The sequence below is a fragment of the Triticum aestivum genome, chromosome 5A (genome assembly GCF_018294505.1).
Source record: "Triticum aestivum cultivar Chinese Spring chromosome 5A, IWGSC CS RefSeq v2.1, whole genome shotgun sequence".
NCBI classification, from domain to species: domain Eukaryota; kingdom Viridiplantae; phylum Streptophyta; class Magnoliopsida; order Poales; family Poaceae; genus Triticum; species Triticum aestivum.
In genome coordinates this window covers 619,745,663-619,764,203 of record NC_057806.1, presented here as the reverse complement: position 1 = coordinate 619,764,203, position 18,541 = coordinate 619,745,663, and the positions used below count along the sequence as shown (strand labels likewise).

General features: G+C 45.3%; 1 protein-coding gene and 1 pseudogene across 2 annotated transcripts; one reads left to right on the top strand and one right to left on the bottom strand.

Annotated features, from left to right (window-relative positions):
• The first annotated feature begins 3,962 nt into the window (after positions 1–3,962).
• LOC123107998 (uncharacterized) lies at positions 3,963–6,749 on the top strand (annotated as a pseudogene).
• A 6,208-nt stretch (positions 6,750–12,957) lies between these two features.
• On the bottom strand, positions 12,958–14,689 carry LOC123107997 (uncharacterized). Of its 2 annotated transcripts, none has more exons than XM_044529872.1 (4): positions 14,497–14,689; positions 14,274–14,375; positions 14,041–14,208; positions 12,958–13,303 (listed from the first exon to the last, which is right to left on the bottom strand). In XM_044529872.1, the coding sequence occupies exons 2-4, from the start codon at positions 14,310–14,312 to the stop codon at positions 13,160–13,162; spliced, it is 351 nt and encodes a 116-aa protein (XP_044385807.1). In that variant the 5' UTR covers positions 14,313–14,375; positions 14,497–14,689; the 3' UTR covers positions 12,958–13,159. The 2 variants fall into 2 exon arrangements, with proteins under 2 accessions (XP_044385807.1, XP_044385806.1); XM_044529871.1 differs by having other exon boundaries at positions 14,041–14,153.
• Between the last annotated feature and the right edge of the window lie 3,852 nt (positions 14,690–18,541).

The following is an 18,541-nucleotide window of genomic DNA, read 5'->3' as shown; positions in this document are numbered from 1 at the left end:
CTCATTAGGCGTGTTTAACTAGAAAGAAAAGATTGTATTACTTATCAAGGAATTCCTAAGCCTAGCTTAATGTAGATTTGAAGATTTGGTTTGTCTTTGTGTCTTACTGTCAGTTGTAGCCAGCTTGTTGTATGTCATGCTTGTGTGACTAATTCCCGAATTAGTGCAACCTTATTACTATGTGTATTGAGAACCATTCATTTTTACCTCTATTTTTTGTCGCTCCGTATTTTAGCATCATCATCTGGAAAAAATATCAAGATAAGTGAGAACATGTTTGATAATAGTATATTCTTATTTTCAGGCATATTTGTATCTTCATGGCGGTCCTGTAGCAGTGAAACGATGAAAATTCTGACATGACCCTTGCCTGAAGTTCGGGAAATCTCAAAATAGAGAATGCAATAGTCTTGTTTAAGATGTATGGAAATCTGTACTGCTTTTCAAGTAGCAGTGTTACTCTTCTTTAGATTGTATATGAAGGCATGTCTCATCTTCATTGAGACATTTGTTTGGCCAAGCTTTTGTTTTAAGTTTTGTAAAAATTTACGAAGGTAAGAGTGATCTTGAGCTTCCTGTAGTGATTCTGGAGAAGCATGCCTAGGATCAGATTAGCTCATCTGGCTGGAGTAGTAGTCTTGAGTCTGGAGCCTGGAGTGCATAACTTGAGCAGTGGCAAAATTTTCCTTTATTACCAAATGACCAGGCATGTTGAACTTGGGAAATTGTTGAATAAGGTTTGTTCTCATGAAGTTGCAGAAATTAATGTTCTACTCTAGGTACAAGTCTGGAGCTGGTTAAGTCCAAATTGTTTCTCCCTATAATGTATAGAATTTCTTAAGTTCATGCCCCTTTGGAAGTTAACTGAATTGTATCTATGTACATGGTGATCCAGTTTAACAATTGTTTGACTGCCTAGTTAGGGAGGGACTGATCGACTCATTTTTTAGGTGAATAGAAAGAGCGGACAGGAGTTATGTAAATCTGCAGTTGCTTATTTTTTTTTCTCTTTCTTTTGCAAAGGACGCTTTAACTTATTGTGAACCGACAAATCTGTGATATTGTTGTTCTGTGGAAAAGAATATATGACATTTTCCATATTTGCTTATTTATATACAGAATTAACAGATGCTTTTGTATGAGAGTATTAATAATTCGTATGAAGTGTAATACTCCAGAGAAGTTGCACCAAGGCTTCAAGATGTACTAAAGTAGTTTCATCGAGGCTGCAATTGTCTCACATTAGGATATGACTAGGAAAATGGACCGTGCGTTGCAACGGGAGAAAAATTTATCACACTCCAACAGTCGTAATCCAATAATTATGATTTCTCTTAAACAAATGTATGGCCTAAAATATAAGTGATGATTTTATTTGTGACCCATGTAACTAACATGAAGAATTGGTGTTCTTTCAAGTAAACCATCTTTGTAAAAAGTGTAATTAATGTATCCATTGTTTGACATTTCAGCCATGCTTTACTAATGAGTGAACATCGAAATGAGGGCTAGCCAGTTAAAGTCCAATTCAATATATACGTAGCTTTGTTGATTGAACAGAACTGATCAAGATGCAAAAACAAAATCACGTATACCCGATTAAGGAATTTTATTATCCCGTTTAAATGAGCATCATGTGTGTGCCTCCTTTAATTATGTATATGCATGTCGCAAGAATCCTTTTAATTAGCTCTCCCTATTGAAGATTAATTAGCCAACCAGTATATAAGGAGGCGTGGCTCCGGAAAATGCGAACGGCGGCCGCGCACCAGGCAGGCCGGTATCGAGGCCGTCAGGACGCCATATGGATTCCCGCTGGCAGCGTATCCCTCACGTATTCTATTTTTTTTGGTCCGTATTGGAGCAACCAGGCCCCACGCACATGCAAAAGTCTATAGGGTCTGACGCGAAGCTGACATGTACGAACAGCACTACGACGATCTATACATGTTCGACCTGGTCAGTACTGACATGTTCGATCTATACAAACTTGTGGTGGTGAGTCTGCAACGTTGCTCCAGTACGGACATGCACGTCGTACTTCAATCGCGGACGTGGCACACCGACGACCAGCTAACACGCAAGTTGGTTCGCTTGTTATCAGTTCTCTAAGCAGCCCCAATTACAGTACATTGATTGTTATAGTAATTGCCAGGTTTGACCATGGATTTGACCATTGATTGTTGTAGTAAGATGTCCCCCTTGCTTACAGTACGATGCAAGTCATGTGATGCTTGCGATCTAAAGAAGTTTAACATTTTTGGAACATGTGATTGTATTAAGTCAAGCTCAACGACGCCATAGTGCCACGCTGTCACGGATGTAACTAGCATTAGCGAGTTCAGGTTTTACATGTGACGGCTGCTATTAACCATATAAATATCATTAGCCAGTTCAGGTTTTATGCGTGATGCCCGCTGCTGTGCATCAGCTTTCCACCGCGCATCCTGGTTCTCTTTTTACAGTCATGTCACGTATGGGAATTTACTACGCCGTCACCTCAATCACAGTTGTCGCCATCTACCACTGCCGTGTGAAATTTTTTATGGCTGTTCTGTTGATATTTTTTGTCAGTTTGACACGCTATAAAATCCACCCATCCGAGATACTTGAGCTCGCTAATGAGGATTGTCATAGGGTAAACAGTCTTTTTAACAAGCGCTAGTTGAGATACTTAACACTACCCAACGGCAGGGTCATGCTCATTGCACGTTTGGCATTCTTGTCACTCAGCTGCCCGGCGTGGCGCGGCAGGCTCGACGAGAAAAGTTTTTGGGAGTAGCGCTTCCATCAGCTTTCACCTCCTACAGCTAGCCCACGAATGTGTCGAGCACGCGTGCACTCCTACAGTGTTGACATGCCCGTGAGCAGAGCAGCCGGAAAAGGGATAATTTCACATATTTGACCTGAGGCCTAAATCAATTCACAAACTGACCTGCTTTCAAAAAAATTTCACTCTGCTGACCCTTTCGTGTGGCGCCCGACAGCTGGGCGCCGCACCCTACTGTGCAGCGCCCATCACTTAGGCGTTGCACATCCTGCCAGCGTGGCAGCCCTGGCCCCACAGACAGCACTGCAGCGCCTAAGACTTAGGCGCCGCACTGTGTATATTGTAGCGCCCGTGTCTTAGGCGCTGCACGTTGACTTAGCCCGCATCGGGCCAGACCCTCCCAGGCAGTTCTTCCAGTTGCTCTGTTGTCACAGAGAGCGGCGGCGGCGGCGCCCCCTTCGGATCCCCCCCACACCCCCTCTCAGATTTGAAGTTTTGAGGCTTGGATTCGATCTCCAATCCTTCCTAGTACGTAAACTCCTCCGCTCCCTTTCTTTTCCTCCGTAAAATCGTTCGGTGTTCCAGATTAAGTTTTTTGATGTAATATTGCAATTGGAGATGATAAGTCATCCATCTCAGGAGCCATTTCCTGGTCTGACCTTCAAATGTGGAATCCTTTTCTCATCAATGGCAAGTACTTTGAAAACAACTATCAAAATTTTATTTAGTTTTACAAGTATGCAGAGAGCCGACAAGGCAGCAATGCTATTGTTCAAATGTGGTCAAGGCAGGCTTTCGGTGTTTCAGAATGAGCACACATTCATTGCAACCAAAAGAATTGGTAGTCATATCCGGTAGTATATGATTCTTGTTGTGATGGAGGATGTGTAGTCATATCCGGTGTTCATATCTGGTGTTCATATCCGGTGTTCATTCGTTAGGTGGAAACTCTTTCGGTGTTGTGATGGAGGATGTGTAGTCATATCCGGTAGTATATGATTCTTGTTAGTTAAACCTAGATTGTTTATTTTTTTAGATATATATGAGATGCCTAGTTTTGTAGATAATTATGAGATGTTGAGTTTTGTAGCTATATGTGAGATGTTGAGTTTTTTTAGATATATATTAGATGTTGAGTGTTTTCCGATATTTGAGATGAACTCATGTATGTTTATTGTTTGAAATTGTAAGGATGGTTTGGCTTCTGGATGATGTCTACGACGTGCAACACCGGTCCTACATGATGCGCGAGAAGGATAAGGTAATAATGAGTACTCTAAATCTTTTGCAAATTTGCCTTTAGTTGAAATTTACATGCCCTAAGATTTGTCATTACTTGTTTTTTGCAGAAGCTTGAACCTCTGAAGATTCGGTATCACGGGGTCTCTGGTCCTGCCATGCCTTACGATGAGCGGTACACACCGTACATCAAGTAGGCAGGACTACTCCCGTGGATTCTGTTGGTCAGCCGGTCCACGCCGAATCTGAACGCTCCACTGGTGTCCGCTCTTGTTGATCGGTGGAGGCCAGAGACCCACAGTTTCCATCTTCGGACCGGGGAGATGACCGTGACGCTCGAGGATGTCTCGTTGATCACCGGTCTTGCTATCGACGGGAGGCCTCTATGTATGAGCACCGATTCTGATGGGTGGCGCGAGCAGATGATTGCTCTTATCGGTATGGCTCCTACCGAGGCTGAGGATGATGTAGAGGAGGGAGAAGAGAAGAAGAAGAGGGAAAGGAAGGCAGCTGGAGCTGCTTTCACGTGGATTCAAAATAACTTTGCGACGTGCCCTCCGGATGCAACTGATGATGTGATCCAGACACATGCTCGTGTGTATATGTGGTACATTGTGTCGAGGACTTTGTTTCCTGACTCCACTGGCAAGAACGCTCCATGGATGTGGCTGAAGGCGTTGACCGTCTTCGATAGCAAATGGAGCTGGGGTTCAGCGACTCTTGCCTACTTGTACCGACAGGTAGTTGGTCTGTTTTGTGATCAACTCATTTATTCATTAGCAATGCAAGCTTGCTGTCAAGTTAACATTGTTTTTCTTTCATATGTAGCTGGATGATGCGTGTTGCAGGATCACACCTAGTGCAGGCATTGGTGGTAATCTGCTTCTACTTTCTGTATGGAGCTGGGAGCGTCTGCCTGTTGGACGCCCGAAGAGCGTCAGGTTTGATCCTTGGTATGCAGATGAACATGACGAATTACGGCGCCCCACGTGGGCTTACAAGTGGGATATCGTTTCCGAGATGACGAACGATGTCAATCTCATGTACCAAAAGTACATTGCCGAGTTGGACACGATTACGCCTGAGCAGGTAAGGAGGTCATTACTTTAGTCCTTTCTCATGCTTGCTTGAAAAATAGTTATCAAATTTGCATTGTTGCCCTGTTTCATAGGTGGAATGGCAGCCATATGGCGCGGGTGAGAGCTTGGGGTACACCGCGGAGTTCCGCCTCAACCCGATGTGCTTGCGGGATAAGGATCTCTGGCTTATGCGGTGCCCATTGATATGCAACTGGGCGGTTGAGTTTCATTTGCCGCATCGCGTGTATCGTCAGTTTGGTCTTTTCCAGCCTCACCCGCCGGATTGGGTGGACACGGATAAAGCACTTCATAGGTAAGAGAGCATGTGTGCGTATTGTCTAATCATCGGGACTCCTTTTGATTGTGCTAATGTTTGGTTTTATACCACGCAGGTTGGACAGGAGAAGGCAACGGAAGATAAAGGACTGGGCCAAGCATCATTCTGCGTATGTTACCCGCTTCCAGCTTTGTGTGGAGCAAGCTCGTAGCACTGCACGCGCCCCGCTTCGTGAGCACAACTCACTTGCTTTTGATAACTACGTACGATGGTTTATTGGAACTACTCGAGTTGAGATATGCCCGCCGGCATATAATGAGGATATTCTTGAAGAACCCGTAAACTTTGAGGATCTAGCAAAGGGGAAGTACAACAGAGATGTCAGGCTAGGGCAAGGAGTGCCTGCTGTTCCGGTGATTAACTATGTGGTAAAGTGTTCCCCTCTTTACTTTCCTGTTGACCGTATTACACATGTTTGAATGGCTAACGCATTCATTTTTTCTCATCCGCAGCGCACCGAGATCAAGAAAGCAGCTGATGAGAGCCAGTCTATTCTGGAGAAGACACCGGTTGGAACTGGCAATGATGATGGTTCACTACGAGCATTCCTCAAGGTACATATCGCATTCACTATGAGAGCCAGTCTATGTTGCGAAGTTTGATATCTTACACACTTGTTCATGTTACAGCGTCAGGCCAAGAAGTTAAGGCGGTTATCGAACCTTCTCGGTTGCCGTGATCCTGAATATGATGAACCATCTGCCTCTAGGTCTGGTACACCATCAGACCCCGCACCTCACCATGAGGGGGACGATGTGAGTTCCTCATATGCTTATGTGGATGATGAGGGTGGGATCACCCAAGAGGTATGACTAATCATTTAGATGTGATTCTCACTTGATTACGACATCGGCCTTCACCATATTGTTTCGTTGTGTGATAGGGCGATGAGCTTGATGATGACATGACTTTGGCGGATGCTCAAGCTCGGTCCGCATATGTGTTCAAGCCTAGGCAGCCCAGACGCCGGTACACGCCCAACGACTATGACAACAGAGGCAACCCAAAGGTGGTCGTAGGGACCTCGCGGATGGCTAGATTGGATGATGAGGCGGAGGAGGAGGCGGAGGCGGAGCCGCAGGCGGAGGAGGAAGTGCACGAAGAGGAGCCTCGTGCTCCTAAAAAGAAGAAGATTACCTGCAGGCGTGGCACCAGGAACACGCGTGGAAGGCATTAGTGCTTTGTGTTAGGTTGATGAACTTGTGAGGTTATGTTATATGATGAACTTGTGAACTTGTGAGGTTGATTAACTTGTGAGGTTATGTTATGGTATTTGTGTTTGCAAACTTGAAGCAAACTTGAATTGTCTTAAATGATGTGATGTTCAAGTTATTAGTTCTCTTTGCTTAGCATGTCCAGTTTATAGTACTTTTATTGATGTTTTAGTTATTTGAGTGCTGCTGCACCCCACCCAAAATGGCATCTGTTTCTGCAGTTTTGCTTATAGCAACACTGCAGCGCCCAACATTTAGGCGCTGCACTGTACTGTGTGGCGCCCAACTGTTAGGCGCTGCACTGTACAGTGCAGCGCCCTACCCTTAGGCGCTGCACTACTGCCATGGCTATCCAGAAAGCCAACAGTTACTCCCATGGCAACTCCCACTACATCCATAATACTTACAATGACTGCAGCATCACAGCAATATGAACAAACACAAATTTTATGCCGACGATGTTCATAACTTAAGATAATTCAAACATTAGTACGACATGGTTCACGACACTTTCATTACAAATGACAAATGGCAGCTTGCCCTAGAAGATAGTTCACCAACATCTCACATGCCCTCACAACTTCACAACACATTCATTAGAACATAGTTGACGAGGAGTGCACCGAAGTGAAGTCCCTACTGAGTAGAGCGAGGTCATTTCCCCTTCTTGTCACGTGCCGAGTCCTCCTCTTGCGCCTCGCGAGCCTTTGCAAGATTTCTTGCCCTCTCCTCCTCACGAGCAAGTTTCGCTTGGCGTGCCCTCTCCTCCTCTCGTTTCTTCCGCTCCATCCTAATAAATGTCCAGATGTGCAGCGCCCAAGGGAAAGGCGCCACACTACACAGTGCAGCGCCTTGCCCTTAGGCGCTGCACACCTGGACATGCCAGTCCAGAGAGCACCAGGAGCGTTCCAGTAGCTTTACCACCCCGAAAACTGCTAAGTCAGTGTGCAGCACCCAAAGGCTAGGCGCTGCACCTAATAGTGCAGCGCCTAAGGCCAAGGCGCTGCACTGTGTAGTGTGGCGCCCTGACCTTCGGCGCTGCACACGGACTTAGCAGTTTTTGGGGGTGCAAAACCTACTGGAAAGGTCCTGATGCTCTCTGGACTGGCATGTCCATGTGTGCAGCGCCTAAGGGCAAGGCACTGCATTGTGTAGTGTGGCGCCTTGACCTTAGGCGCTGCACGCCTGGACATGCCAGTCCAGAGAGCACCAGGAGCGTTCCAGTAGCTTTTCCACCATAAAAACTGCTAAGTCAGTGTGTAGCGCCTACCCGTTGGGCGCCACACTACACAGTGCAGCGCCTTGCCCTTCGGCGCTGCACTAACTGATGTTTTCAAATACCTACTGTTTTTTTTGTTTTGTGATTCATAAAGATGCCACATAATCACATCCAAAACACAGAAATACTAGTCCAAATCACATACTCATACACACATAGCACATATACTTGTCCAAATCACATAGGGTCTCACATAATCATACACGGAAATATTAGTCCCCTCACATAGTCATACACACATAGTCATACACACATAGGGTCTCCATGTAGTTTCTTCTTCTTCCTCTCTTCTTCTTCTTATTCTTCTCCCTCCTCGCACCACCAAGGGGTCTCACCTTCCCCCTCCGTGTCCTCCACCCCCTTCATTGTTTCCATACCTACGAAAATGGCAATATAATAGTTAGTCACACAATACAAAATGACAACACAAGCATTGAGCCAAAAGAACAAGATCATAGTAAGACACATACGGCAATGGTCCATTGAGCCAAGAGAACATTCCTCCACTACGGCCGCCGCCAAGGCCAAGATCACCACCACGGCCTCCACCAGCACCACGCCTACACCACCACCACCGCGGCCTCTACCACCACCACCACGGCCTCTACCACCACCACCACCACGGCCTCTACCAGCACCACGGCCAAGACCATCACCACGACCTCTACCACCACCACGGCCAAGACCATCACCACGGCCAAGACCATCACCACGGCCTCTCACCACGGCCAGACCTCACCACGGCCAAGACCTTCACCACGGCCTCTACCACCACCACGACCTCTTCTAAGACCAAGTTGACTCCCTCTTTGTTGCCTAGTTCCTCGTTGACTTGTTTGATTTGAGTGGTTTGGCACTCCACCACTTGTTTGACTTGGTTGGCTACCCCTTGGTTCACTTGGTTGGCTATCATTTGCTTGGCTTGTGCTTGAACCATTTTTCTTTGATCTCTTTCTTGGTTTGGGACAAGTTCTTGTGTTGTGTCCCCCATTACTGCAGCCCCCACAACGGGATTCCTCACGAGGCTCTTGGAATTGGCCGGTGCCGTATTCTCCACCGCCACCACGGCCCCATCCGTCCATGTCACCTCTAAGACGCTTAGTCTTACGTCTTCCCCGGCTAACGACCTTCAATTCCGGGTCCGGCCATAGTTGAACTCCATGATACTCCGGCCATTGTGATTGGTCCAAGTATGGCTGGAACCGTGGAGTCCATGTCTTCTTTACCGTCATGATTGAGAACTCGGACTCCCTCACGGTTAGAGGGTGATTGACGTCCACATTCCTAACCCGGGATGCATTTAACAAGTGCGAGCATGGGAGATGAAGCAAAGACGGCCTCATGCAGCTGCAATCACACCGTGTTAGGGAGACCTTGAAAGCCCGGCCTCCGTGCTGGCGGCCATCATTTGTGGTTCCTCCGGGCTCTTTCACCTCATACTTCCACTCGTTGTCGTCATATAGAACAGCTTCTTCGGAGTCTGCCTTTCGTGATTGAAATTCCAACCATTCTTCAACCTTTGGTGGGAAATTGTACTTGTGCTTATCCTTGTTCTCACCAGCAATCTGCTTATCAGTCTCCATTGAGTGCTTCAAAAAGTATTCATTCATCTTGTCAAATGTGTATTGAACTATTGCCGTCACGGGTAATGCACGTACACCCTTGAGCACCTTATTGAAGCATTCTGCCATATTGCTTGTCATTTGACCGTACCTCCGGCCATCTTCATCGAAAGCACGTGCCCACATATTCCTTTCGGCAATGTTCTTATTGAGAAACTCCTGACCGCCGGGGTCAAGTTTCTTGTGTCTGAGCAATGCATTGAACAATGTGGAAAACCGCTTGTTGGTGAAAGCGAGACAACAATCCTGAAGATCATCGGCCAACTCCTTGATACCACATGCCCTATAGAAGTTTGCACAAAAGTGCCTCATGCACCATCGATGATGCAACTTTCTATGTCCGGGAATGTCAATCACCACCGCATTTAGAATTCCAGCATGGCGATCCGATATGACACAAATTTCCCTTTCAGCCGGTAATACCCTTGTTCTCAGTTGACGCAAGAACCACTCCCAGTTATCATTGTTCTCCACCTCAACCAAAGCGAAAGCCAAAGGCAACACCCGGTTATTGGCATCACTTGCTATTGCAACCAATAAAGTGCCCTTGTATTGTCCGGTCAAGAACGTGCCATCAATGGCGATGACGGGCCGACAATGCTCAAAAGCCCTCACGCATTGCTCAAAGGCCCAAAATGCACGGCCAAATACTCGGACGGTCCTCCCGTTATGAATCAAAGTTTGGTGCCCATGAGGCTCAACCACGTGAACCATGCCTGGGTTTGTGGCGGCCATAGCTAACAACAACCTAGGGAGTCGGTTGTATGCTTCCTCCCAATTGCCATACAACATCTTGAATGCGGCTTGCTTCGCCTTCCATGCCTTGCCGTACTTCACCTTGTAATGAAAGATGGCTTTCACAAGGTCAATGACACTCTTGATGCTCATTATTGGAAGTGTGGATATTTGGTTGGACAGCCTGTAAGCAATGAACTCGGACGTGAGTTGTCTGTGTTGTTGGTGCACAAGCTTGCCATCCGCATTCTTGTGCCGGCACATGTGAGTTGGTAGACAACTCACTATGCGCCAAGTGGGACCTCCTTTCCATGGCCTTGCACGCACAATCCATGGACATGTTGGCACTTCACATTTGACCGTGTAACGCACATTAACATCCGAGTTGGCCACTTTATGTGGACGATAATGTGTAACCGAGTAGTTGTCGAGCCACATCTTCAATTCCAAGAAGGATTGAAACTCACAACCGGGATATATCCCGTTCTTGCCGTCTTCCAAATCACGGTGAGAACTTGGCCTAGCTCCAAGAGATATGCATTTGCCACCATCCACAACGGCTTCATCCGCGAGACTAAGATCCTTGAACAATGGTGTCTTGTGATCCCGCCCGAATACCTTCTTGAATGCTTCGGCCTCCTTCGGCGTGAACCCCTCCTCATCAACTTCTTCATCGGGACCATCGTCATCCGAGTCTGATGCATATGCACGGGAAAAAGGGATGGATTGGTCCATTGTCTCTTGCACATGATATTGGTCGAGATCACCCACATTGTTGTCATGGAGGTCAACTTCGTTGTCATCCTCCTCGTACTCATCATTCTCCTCTTCAAAACCTTCATTTTGGTTGTTTGGAGTCGGGCTCAATGTTGGCCAATCTTGTTGCGTGAATTGAGGTTCACTCATTTGATCTTGGTTCATGGGTGGGGGAGTGCTAGCAACCAACGGGGAGGGGTTCCGGTTCAAGTCTAAATTCAAAGTAGACTCAACCTTCTTGGAGACAAATAACTCAAGAGCCTTGTCTAGAGATTCGGCAACCGTCTCCTTGTATGCAACCCAACGTTGCTCGGAGTTCACACGCATTGTCTTCCAACGGATGTGCATTCCAAAACCAACATTATGCCTTCCCTCGAACTCAACAACGTCACTTGGGTCCGTCCAATTCAAATCTTTCCTCACTTGTTCCAAAAGCTCCGCATAGCTAGGACTACTCTCAAACACCATGTCAAGCTCATTCGGGTCCGTCTCAACATTGCCTTTCAAAAAGGCCTCTCTATCCACATGATGAACATAAACACATGTTCTCCCCATCCCTACAATAATCAAAAACACACATATATCAAGTAAATACTTAAGAAAAATATTTGCACACATATGCCCTAACATATAAAACAACCATAACCATAGCATAACCCTAACACCAACATCAAACACACATAACCCTAACCCTAGCATACTATGGAAGCTTAACCAACCCAAGTTAGCAAAGAAACATAACATCATTCAACACAAATTTGCAAATCCAAGTCAAAACTAGGGTTTCCCCCAAACTAGCAAGATTTGAGCAAATGTGACAATTCCTATGGATGAAAACGAGGGGATGGGAGGAGATTACCTTAAGGGAGGGGTTGGCTTCGAAATCCACGGTCAAATACTCCGGATTTGCAAGATTTGAGAAGGATTTGAGAGGGGGGGAGAGGGGAAGAGAGGAGGGCCGCAAGCCTTAGGGTTTGGGTGGGGTGGGGGTGTGTGGGGTGGGGGTGGGAGGGGAGAGAGGGTGGGGCCAGCCCAAGTGGAACACAGACTGTGCAGCGCCCACGAGCTAGGCGCTGCACATTACATGTGTGGCGCCTAAGACTTAGGCGCTGCACAGGTGCGTGTGGGGCCGCAGCTGGACCAGGGCTGCCACGCTGGCAGGAAGTGTGGCGCCTAAGTGATGGGCGCTGCACAGTAGGGTGCGACGCCCAGCTGTCGGGCGCCACACGAAAGGGTCAGCAGAGTGAAATTTTTTTGAAAGCAGGTTAGTTTGTGAATTGATTTCTGCCTCAGGTCAAATATGTGATTTCTACCCCGGAAAAGAGATGAACAATGGGCATGCGTGCACTGTGTTAACAACGATCAAAATTCTCTCTCTCTCAAATAAAAAAACGACCAAAACTGACGTGCCCTCCTCAACTGTACTATCAGTTCACGCTCGAGACTGACGCAAACAGATCAGTCCAGCCCACCCCACAAGTTCTGATTCTAGTAGTAAGGTGCCATCCAGTGCAACGATGAGATTAGTCTCTCCAATGGACGCTTAGTCAGTTAATCTGTACCGCCCATTTGGTCCAGTTAAACAATCACATAGTATAAAACATGATTCGCATGATAACTAGCGGATTTATTTAGCGCTGTAAATTTAAATCAAAAATAAATAAAACGCCTAGCACATCTGCATTAGCGAGTAAGGCATACTGAAAATGGTAATATAATCTTGTACTTTTCCCGCAAAAAAAATATATATATAATCTTATACTTCAACTTCCAAAATATGAAGCCAAGGCTACATTTTCATCTATTATGCCAACAAAAACAAAATTCAACTCAGGGCCTAAAGGTTTTGTAAAAAACAAACTTTTCAGAGTGATCTTTGGTATTCCATCTCCAACAAAAGCTAGCAACACTCAAAGCCACACATCGTAAATCAGAATTTCGGATAGTTTGTAGTTTAAACCAAAGCTATGATAGTATACGCACTGGTATAGTCTGCCAACACCATAACAATGTTCAGATAATTAGTCAGCAGCAGATAACCAAGTTACCATCGCGTACTATAGACCAACTAATTAACCTGCAGCAAATATGTACATTACTAGCAATTGGACACTGTAAAATCCAAATGCTAACATATGTTCAGTTCTAGTTCTTCCAGCACATATGCACCAGCTTTGTACATAACTTTGCTAAATTGATCAAAAGTCACCCGGACGTAAACATTATTGGCATGCCTCTCGATTGGCAGGTTAGCTCTCAATGAAACTCCACTCTGCAAAAAAAGAAAAGGAAATGTCGATACCAAATCAGAGTGAAAACCCACTCATGCTCGACAGGTGTTTTTCTGATCCTCACCCTAGCAAATAAATTTCAGTTAGGTTAAGAATTAGGGGGGGGGGGGGGGGGACTATTCTACTAATAACACAAAACAAGGATATTTCAGTCACATTCATAATTCAGGCCCAATCTATAATAATAAAATAACCACCAAGTCCTAGTTAATTACTTACGAGCTGATTGTTTTTAAATGTTTCGATCCACTGCTTCAGTATAGCAGTTAAAGAACATAATGCACCACTGTCATCAAATTTCAGTTACCTAACTGATGGCTGCATACAGATAAAAAAACTAAATCTATTAAGTAACGTAGACAAACAAATACACATAACCATGAGTGCATCACTGATTGTGGAAAATCAATACCCGGATATGGTTAAGAAATCAGGCCAAAAAATGTATACTACACTCATAAGTCATAACACACAACCAAAAAAATTCAGTAAGGTTCAGAATTCAGGACCAAAAAAAGGTATGCTATACACAAACAACCAGGAAATCTCAGTTAGCTTCGCAATTCAAGGCACAAAAGAGGCTATCTGTTTTGCAAATTCGGATGCTTCTGGTTTGAACAACAAGCGTCTTTGACTAGAAAACCATGGCAGTCTAGCATTATCCCGAAAATTAAACCATTTCCTGTGCTAGATGAGAGAATTTTTAATCCACAATTACCTCCTTGTCCAGCCGCTTATAGCTTCTGATCACGCCGCAAAAGCCGGTGTTCCCATACATCTCTATGCCCTCGCCACCGCGGCCCATCTGGTCATCTGCGATGCCATGGAATCCTGCGACTCCACCGGTAGGACAGCACCAATCAGCTCTGCCGCATGAACACGCATCCTGCAGAAAAGGGTTTGACACAGCAAAACGAACTCAGATCAATGGAAAGAGACGAGGATCTATACGTGGATGTGCGGTCGCGCCGCCGTCGCCCATCTGGCCATTGACGACACTCATGGAGTCCTGCAACTCCAGAGGTTGGAGAGAAGCAGTAAACCCCAAGGATCCTGTACAAAATCAAGCTCCTCAGTCAACTCTATCCAAATCCGCCATGGGGATTAAGCAGGCCATGACCTGAAGAAAAGGAGGGGGCCGGAAGGAAAAAGGGGGGCCGCGGAATACACATACCCATTGCAGTCAACACCATTGTTGGACATCTCGCGGCACAGCACCGGCGCCGCCGTCGTCCGGCGGAGAGAGTGAATGGGGCCGAGAGGCAGGGCTGTTCTGTCGCTGCCGCTTCTCCCACGGGGTTCAGGATAACATCAGGGGAGGAGGATGAGATTCTCTTTCATGTGCCGATTCGAATGAAGCCGCTGGGCCAAACATGTACGCCTACGCTGCAACTAGTTGTATCCCGGACCGTATATGCGGGCCTAGGCTGACAGCAGCCTGCCAACAGCGTGACTGATTTCAGATCCCAAAGCCCATTCGAACGACCATGATTCCGGCCTGCCTGGGGCTCGGCCGCCATAAGCCCGCACTCGGCGTGGCTCTCTCCTCCTTGGACAGTTGGGTCTTTTGCCACAATATTTGTAGTTTAAGGGCAGGTAATAGTGGTGCATGAATTTATTTATTTTGAACATAGTGGTGCTCGAAGTTAGCATTACTTGTAGCAAGTTTTGCATGAAGACAAAAACATATTTTTATTAATGGCTTTTAAGGGTTTTTAGGGCTTTTTTCCCCTTCATTATTGATCGCGGTATGTCCTTCCGTGTCAAGGTGGTCTTCCTATTTTTTGGCCTTCCTAGTCCTCTTCCTCCCCTCCTTAATTAGCCTCATTATTCAGCCGATCATGTCTCCCCCCATCAACGTGGCCTTCCTATTTCTCTTCCCTCCTTAATTACTATCAATGAATTCCTTTAATCAGCCCATCATATATATAGAGAGTCTCTCCCTTCATCACGTGACCTTTCTTCGTATTCTTCTTCCTTCCATTTAATTTAATAGGACCGTAAAGTCTATGTCTTTCGTTTATTGTCAACCCCCATTTGTTGATTATCAGGCCCTCTTTGATTCGCAGGATTTTCAAAACGTAGAAATAGGAAAAATATAGGGTTGGAGTGGCATGCACACATGAATCCTACAGGATTAGCATGGAGTGTTTGATGGAACAGGAAAAAAAAAGGAATTGTAAAAAGAGGTTGGAGTGGATGTTAGATTTTCTATAAAATGTAGTACAAAAGATTCCATAGGAAAAATTCCTATGAGATCCAATCCTATGAATCAAAGGACCAACATAGGAAAAATTCTTAAGGATTTCAATCCTCCAGAAATCCTATAGAATTCCTTTGAATCAAAGGAGCCCTCAATGTTGCTCCTTGATTCCTGTGGAAGTCGCCAACGTATATAAATTGATGTGATTGAATGAAAATAAGCGAGGTGGGACTATTTAAACATTATCGAACCCTTTTTTACAACACATGTACAGTAGCTCAGTTTGGCGGAGCCTTTGGAATGGATGGTTTGGTCATGAGTTCGAACCCTCACAAGACATATTTTTGCTAGTACTCCAATTGACGTTCTTTAAAAAGAAGTGCGGATCAGGCCCGGTTTGGCCCACGTGGTTGACAAGCCACAAAGTGGATTAGTACCACCGCGGCCCAGCTCGAAAAAATGAGCACAGGACCAGTTTCGGCCCAGCTGTCTCCCGCGAAATTATTTTTGTTCTAGCAAACAAAATATTAGTACCACATCGGATAGAACAATTCTTAGGAAAAATTTAATATTGGTGAACGGATGAAAAAATTAGAGAAACGCATCTTGCTTTATTAGTAGGTATAGATTGTAAAAGCTCCAGAAATTTTGACAGGGACACTGTCGTACACCACTGTCATATACACATTTGGAAACAGTGTACATATATATTTATAGAATGAAACCACAATTGCACAAACAGTGATTTCTCGGATGCGAGTCAGACTTAATTCAAAAACAGTTGGAAATAAAAATAGTGATAGCCACAGGTTGGCCAGAGTACAAGGAGAATCATGAAATGTCGTCCAGCACTCGCGCTTTTAGATCGAGCGTTAGCGCAGATGGGAAATTACAACATGGTTCCTTCTGGATGACGCAGGGCCTTGAACTCGCTTGCACATCCTGTTAAGAATCATCTACTGAAATCAGTATCTCCAATTACAGTTCACACGTACTACAGTTACATGTATCAAGAATTGGTAAGATGACTCCAGGACATGTACCCTAGATCAGTATTGTTGATTCGAAAAGCATTGGTGGAACACGAATTGCAACAGTAAAATTTTCATGAATAAGATGAACTAGTAATGCTTCCAGAAATTTCAATTGAACATCAAAGTGCAGTTCCATTTTAAGATCAACAAAGTGAACCAGAAGAAAACACAGCAAAAAAAATTTGACAATAAACACAGCAAATATAATCTATTGCAGGCACATCCGCAAACTCCCTGTTAACCACTTTTTTTAAGATATTACTCACAAGAAGTTCCCTGACATGCCCTGCAAGCAAAGGTAAAAAAGATCACCAATAGAATTTCAGAGACAAAAGTACCAAAGGAGTACTCACAAGGAATAATACTGAACGGGACTTTCTTTCTAAATGTTGGATTAAAGTTGGGAAAGGATGGCATAGGCTAGAATTAACCAAGGCTAAAAACAAGATGCAGCTGGTTCGTGTAGGCATAAACAAAAGGGAAAACAAAGTAAAGTACAGAGTTCGCGGCAAATAAAACTAATGACACAGCTTGATCACATAAAAAAATAGTTCTTGATCACATAAAAAGTAGTTCTAGTAAGTCTAGTATGTATGAACTATGAAGTGGATCTTAAAACTCATTAAACAAATTTTCTGCTGGGGAATGAACTGCAGTAGAACAAAGCAAATCTTGCAGCAGTGGAAGATATGTTCGGCAAATCTTGCAGCAATTTTTGAGCAATCAGCAGCTACCACTGAGCTCGAGCCGACGAGGTGCATGAGTTGGCTCGTTTCACCAGATATGTTACCAGTCTGAGCCGGCTAGGAGATGGAGACGTGTTTAACTCCAACAGCACCTACACTACACCTAGTAGTAGTACCTTACTGCTCGCATTGAATGAATAGTGAAGGCCTCGATGCCGGCCTAACAAGGCAGCCATGTTCACTTTTGGAGCCCATGTGCCTTGTTTACTTCGGGTTGGGCAGAATCAAAATCTTCGGTTCTGTGTCCCGGAGAAAGAGAAGGAGAGCCATGACCCATGAGCTTCTCTACTGCTACAGTATATATATGTATGGCCACATACAATCCGATCTCAAGCAGCTCCTGCAAATTACACAGCTAGCAGAATGGGTGAGTGAATTGCAGAAAACCACCACATTAAAGCCTAGGGTTGCAGAAAAGACTCTTCTGTGATTTTGTGCCAGAAAACAGTGATTTTGGTCCTAATCATTTGCAGAAAACACCTAACCGTCTGTTCGGGTATTTTAACCTCTATTATGACAGGTGGGGCCCTTTTTTAGGACGTGGCTTAACGCCCACGAGCTCACGCCGTCTGACGGCGCTATAGTGGCAACGGACGCGCCGTCTCGGTCAAAACGGCTTGTTGCCTCACTCTCTCCCATGTGGCTCCTCACTCTGTGTTCTTCTCCCCCGCCACCGCCGCCCCCAACGCCAGCCGCCGTTCTGCTGCTCCACCGCGCCATGGTGTCGTGGAATGACGGCGATAGCAGTGAGGAATCAGTGGTGAACATCACCTCCTCTGTGATGCCATTATCAAGGTCAGTTCTTTAGATAGCTAGGGTTAGGGTTTGTGAATTGGGGATTTAGTGAATGAACTCGATCTGAACCTAGGGATTTGTTTGTTTGCTCCCACAGCTTCCTGCTACCATGCACGACCCAAATTTTTGCGGCACTAATGCAGATGTCAGTGTGTTGTGCGAACACGGCCAGCCGGCATAGCGCTTAGTTGCTTTTGAAGGGATGCACACGGGCAAGAGGTTTCTTGGATGTGCCGGGAAGGTACGATTCATAAAAAGTGTTCCTCTTGGGTATGCTCATTTGCTATGTTTAATGGTTGGACAACATTGTTTAACTAGTTGTTTAATGGATCTGGTTAGTGCTTAATTAGTTGTTTAACTAGTTGTTTAGCTTTGGTTAGTGCTAGGTCTTTGTTTATTTCTGTGTTGCACTATGGTCAGTGCTTACTCAATTACTTACTG

What these genes read in the sequence shown, in the direction of transcription:
- LOC123107997 (XM_044529871.1), bottom strand. An exon ending in CGGCGCGACCGCACATCCAC is followed by an intron (nt 14,154 to 14,273) that starts GTATAGATCCTC and finishes GTGGAGTCGCAG; the next exon opens with GATTCCATGGCATCGCAGAT. An exon ending in ATAAGCGGCTGGACAAGGAG is followed by an intron (nt 13,304 to 14,040) that starts GTAATTGTGGAT and finishes CTTTTTTTGCAG; the next exon opens with AGTGGAGTTTCATTGAGAGC.